The 5,713-nt window shown below is 38.3% G+C and overlaps 1 protein-coding gene across 1 annotated transcript; it reads left to right on the forward strand.

Moving 5' to 3' along the window:
* The first annotated feature begins 737 nt into the window (after window positions 1-737).
* LOC108037186 (paraneoplastic antigen Ma6E) lies at window positions 738-1,825 on the forward strand. The gene is made up of 2 exons (XM_017113704.2): window positions 738-793; window positions 1,047-1,825. The coding sequence occupies exons 1-2, from the start codon at window positions 749-751 to the stop codon at window positions 1,272-1,274; spliced, it is 273 nt and encodes a 90-aa protein (XP_016969193.1). The 5' UTR covers window positions 738-748; the 3' UTR covers window positions 1,275-1,825.
* Window positions 1,826-5,713: the final 3,888 nt, after the last annotated feature.

Raw genomic sequence — 5,713 nt, forward strand, 5'->3', positions numbered from 1 at the left:
TTTAGTTCCATTAAAAATATTTCAATTTATGCGTATATATAAGTTTTTTCGATAAACCAAATTAAAAATAAACTACAAAATTAATCTAGCTACATTTTCTTGAAATTGAAAATAATAATTAAGCTATCAGTTTTTGGAAAAGATAAAGCAAATTCAACAGAATTTTAAAAGTAAATCCAGTAAGTTTCTTGAAATTTTAATAACTTTTGATGGCGTTTCATAGCTTTTCTGAGTAAGATAAGAGTTTCGAGAGCATAAACAATATTCCATTTTTATTTCGCCATGCTTATGATTGACCTTGTACAATGTACAATTACTCAATATTTCCACAATAACAAATGTATTGGACGCAATGTCATCATTCCTCTGTGTGTTTGGTTGTCTGGACTGAACTGGTTGGTTAATTATTTAGTAATTTATTAATAGACTCACGCCAGAAGCATGCACGGGGCACGGGAGCAATTAAGCGATTGTCAACAAGAAAATTTATTAATAATATATAATAGATGCCCTACAACAACGTCGGGCTATGGTAGATCCTTATCCCGTCAAGGGAAAAATATTCTATGTTTGCTTACTATTATTTTCGAGTGTTGCCAAGATTTGTGTTTGGATAATACAAAGTATGTGCTTCCCACGTGATTTGGTTGGGCTTGAACATGACATTATGGTTAGTATAAAAAGCGATGGGGCTTGCAGGAACGCATCTATTGTTTATTTCACCTGCATTCAAAGAGTTCGCTTAACTATGAAAGTCGCTATTGTGTCCTGTATTACTTTGGCGATGCTACTGGTGAGATTTTAAGCCGGCTTAAAGTTAATTCCCGATAGGAATAGGAAAATTAAAAGCGCGTTTTCGTTTTTTCTCACGGTGTGTCAGACAAGCGATTCAATTTAGATTAAATTGAGAAATTGAAGTTGTCTATTTAAATTAAGGGTACATTAGCGATAGATTCCTTTCGATTCCCTTACAAAGCCTGATCCTCTCGGGAGTTACTTGAATACCCAGTGATTTACTGCACATTAACCACACCCCCTTCAATTAGTGCATCGCCGAGGCCCAAGTCCCGGGTCAACCCGAGGCCATGAGTGCCGCCCAAGGGGGCGTGGGCACCGCGGCGGGGGTGGGCAAACAAGTTGGAGCCCATGGCGACGGAGCAGCCGCTGCCGCCGAGGACGGACCCGGAGCTGGAATGTCCGCTGGCATTGGAGCGGGCGGTGAAGTCGGCGCCAATGCCCAGGCCGGAGGCGCTGGAGCTGGACGTAGACGCTAGGGGCGGCACTTCCGTTTGAAATTGCATTCGGTTGCGCTATTTGTTCAGTCCCCGCGCTCTTGTGCACTGGAAAATTGAAGAAAAAGGAGGCCAATATTACAGTACTTAATATCAGTAAACAACCGCTGGATATTGAAAAGGGGAAAGAAATACGCATACGGTTTATTTAATCCATAAAACATGTCAATTTTTTTTAAACGCACGGTCTGCACTCTATGACACACCGATGGCGCCAGTTTTCAGAGAGCTCAGTGTCATAATTGATTTGAAATTATGGGGCGTCGCCACGTAATTGGCCGCTCACACCCCGCGCACCCCGTCCATGCACTGAAAATCGGCTCACTTCAAATAAAAGCCAAACACACCAAATCGTGTTGGCAGCTAAAATTCCATTTAATGCCATTTTATAAAATACACCTCAAAATGAATCGATTGTACCGCCGACAGGTGTATGTGCCTTGGGACAAAAATAGAAATAGAAAACTCATTAGCAAATGTTAAAAATATCAAAAGAATTTCCACATAAATCAAGTGATCAATAAATAAATATGACAAACACTGGCACCAGCAACAGAACCAAGTTTAATATTGTGAAATATAGCAAATGAAAAAAGCGGTTTGTTTTGTTTTTTTGCACATTCATCGAAGTTGATTGTTTACAGTGAAGGTTGGGAACTGACTGACGGGGTGGTAGGGATGTAGAGTGATGAGTTTTGATGGGGTAAATACGGGAAAGTTATGGATGAATAAGTTTATTGTAATTGTGAAATTTTTTGGTTTTTTTGTTGTGATTTTTGTTTTGCAATATGAGCAATATGCATAAATATTTTAACATTTCAAATGGATTTAGCTAGTAGTTACAAAATAAGTCAGGTCATGCAAATTCAATTGAAATTTTAAAGATATTTATAGCACCACTTTCTATTATGCCAATATAGCCCAGGTAAACAAAAGTTTACCCATCACTTCTGTAACTTGGCCGTAACTTTCTGCATAATCCTGCATTTGAACTTAAGGACGTAACTGTGCCCTGCATAATAGAACTGTCCTTGACACAAGCCACGTTGGGTGAGCTCACCTGTCTGGCCACACCTCCCCCTCAGATAAGAATTCTTTCACCTGTCCCGCCCCTTTGTCGACTGTCTCGTCGAGCGATTATGCCAGCACTGCTGCCTTCTTGCGGCGTTGAACTTGAAAGTGGTCACGTGCGGGGCGCCGATGTGCCGATATAATTGCCAATATAATCGTTGGCACGCTTTGGACTGATAAACATTTATTTCGTGCATAACGAGCGTCGCACAGTGGGGAAAATATAGGAAAAACTGTTGGCAAAAGGAGATGCCGAAAAATAGTTTGTAGTTTCATTTCGTGTCTGAATTTTCCTCTAGAGTTTAAAAATATGAAGTGATTATATATATATATATAAACTTAAACAGTTTGCTGGTACTTTAATATTTAAAAATTTGAGACCACTGTGAATATGTGTGTGGCCTGACCTAGCTAGCTTTATATTTATTTTTATTCGCAATTGCAATGCCAGGTGCCGCGGTAAATTTATGTATGTTGGTTATGGTTTGCAGGGAATCGTGTAATTCCAGTGGCGGGCCATTAAAATTGATCAACTGCTAAGATTTCCTGGCGGCTCGACTTCCCCAGTTCCGTAAGTGCAAAACTCAAATTCCCACAATTTGCACTGCCCTTGATTTATGCTCGTTTCCTGCTCAGGCAAATTGAATTTGCCCATATACGAGTTTATAGGTTGTGTATTGGGAAGGGCAAATGGGTATTGCAGGCCATAATGACTTCGGAGGGGCTTCGCAAATCGGCCATAGGACATTATCCAGTCCCATGCCAGACAGTCATAAGATATTCGCCATGTCAGTCGTAAATCATTCACAAATCGCACTCACGTGAGTTTATTGGACACTCGCATATGTCTGCATCGGTTCTTATCGCGACTGACCCATATACATATATGAATGCATGATGTACCTGGCAGATACATATATTTCTGTGGGCTTTATAAATATGCGCAGTCATTAGCTTTGGTCTAATCTCTCTTGAAAGTGCGCATTAGCAGAATCGAATTGCGTTTTGGCCAAAAACAAACTAAGCACGGAAAAAGTTCAAATATTTATTACAAACTGGCCCAAAATGAATTTCTTGTAAATTGTCTGTGAATAAATTAACTTTCTCTCCTCCAATGTATTGATGTGTTGGTAATTCATTGAGTTTTTAAATTTGCAAAAGTTTTGCAAGTACTGGGTTTTGCTTAATTAGTTTCAACTAATTAACATCCTAATGGCTTGAGCACATAGAGAAAGATACGAAAACGGCGTTGGATTGAGAAACCACCTAGTTTTGCAAGGGGGAGCAAACTGTGTTTACTGCACGCGTGCACATGGGAAATGTAAACAGAAGTCGAATGGCAGAAAATTTATTGAAAATACTTACCCAGAAGCGCTGTGTAAATGTTGTTGCATGGCTAAAATCGACACATTATCAAATGTAATTTATTTTATCAATGGCAAATTATCTGGTATGTGTTTTGTTGGCTATGCCAAGAGATAAACGTTTATTCGATTTAAATGGCTGTCCTAAAAGCATTCTCAATATCAATAAATTATGTTATTTCTTTAAAAATCCACATTTATATTATTTCTAGAATGGAGAGCCCATTTTTTTCTAATCGTAATATTTAAGCCCGCATATTTGAAAAATACCCGTCGAATGAGAAATTAAAATTAATATTTATTTCTAATTTGAATTAGCTGTGCCATCGAATTTGAAATCTTTAATGTTAATGCTTATGTTATACAATAACCAATACTAAACACAATTCCCGATCGATCGCAAACAGCATCTCACATGCAAATGTTATTTAATAATTGTTTTGGTCACTAAACAAGCATGTTTAATTATATTTACACTGGCCGTCGCATGCATCGAGGTATATGCGCCGTAAAAACTACTCAATCGTCTGCTAATTGCCCCACGAGTAGGACTATATATAGAATGCCGAAACTGCGTATTATGTAGTTCTACTACTGATTAAAGCCCTGAATGCATCGACAGCGCGGTTCGATGATGATGACTTTTCGGTTTCTCATTTCGCACTTTTTCCCTGCCGCCTTTGGGCCGTAAACTACGCAATTGATGGAGTGTAAATGAACGTAAACGCTGCAATCATTACGGCGGCGGCCATTCGCTATTTGTATCTGTCAGATACTTTTGCGCTCGCGCTTGATTTATGAACTGCGAAATGCAGCCTCGACAACAACATAAGCGACAATTACTGTTACTTGCCATGTTTATTGTGCTCAATTGAGTAGGTAAATCGCTGAAATGTAATTTCGCCTGCATAATTAATAATACCAAGCGAATGCGAGTGTCATAAATGGAGAAACGAAATGAATTATCCACTTCAAATCAATATGTCTCCGATAGACCTGACAAAGCGTCAATAGAATCATTGGCTCTCATAGGACTTTCGATGGTTTTCATTAAGAATTCATGCTTTATATCTTTTTTGTGGCCACCATTTAATGTCACAAGACTTTATAAACTTTTTCAGGCTTCGCAAACACATAAGCCGAACGAGAAGCTAAGCGGGCCATTTGAAGTCAAAAGATCTAATTTAAAACGATTTGTCTCGAGTCTAGACTCAACCCGATCCGCTCGAGCGGAGCCAATTAACATTGTGAGTACGATTCGATACGATCCCCCATTCACATATAGAAACTTCAATTTGGGGCCGTGCATTTGGGGAACGGATACGCGGCCTTTTGGTTTAAAAATAGCCTTCTCAATATTTATTTTTGGACACTCTTGTCACTTATCCGCACTCTATGTACTCGTGCTTCCGACGCCGTTTCTCGCTTTGATGTTTATTTTTAAACCCCACCAAATGCTTGAAATTATTTTTGAAGCTAAGTGGTTGTTTGTTGTGTTAATAACATAAACAGCAGCCCGGCATCAGCGGCAATTTAAAGTCAAGAATACGAAACGGTCAAAGACTGAGTGGAATTAGAAAAGGAATCGAAGTAATAGAGGCGTTGAGAACTCTCGAACAAGTTTTTGCCCATTGAGTGTAATATTAGGTTTGCAAGATTATTTTAAATTTTTAGAAATATTTGTGGTTGATCAATAATTGCCTTTATATGTTTATATATTTGTATATTCATAAATTGTACACTTTTTGGTTGTTGATTCAGTTAAAAAATGTAGAAATATTTCTAAAACTTTTGGATGATGATTTTTGTGCTTCCTATCACCATAACAAAAGATAGAGTATAACAGTTTCCAAAAGAATATTAAGTGTTTTCGTTTATTTATCACTCGTTATCTGAAACAAACTATGTGCAGAAAAGTTGCTCAGATTTGACTTACTATATTCATTCATGATTTTATTTCCTTTCCCCAATTCAACGCGGTTATTT

Source organism: Drosophila rhopaloa, unplaced genomic scaffold (assembly GCF_018152115.1).
Source record: "Drosophila rhopaloa isolate 14029-0021.01 unplaced genomic scaffold, ASM1815211v1 contig_159, whole genome shotgun sequence".
In the NCBI taxonomy this organism is placed as follows: domain Eukaryota; kingdom Metazoa; phylum Arthropoda; class Insecta; order Diptera; family Drosophilidae; genus Drosophila; species Drosophila rhopaloa.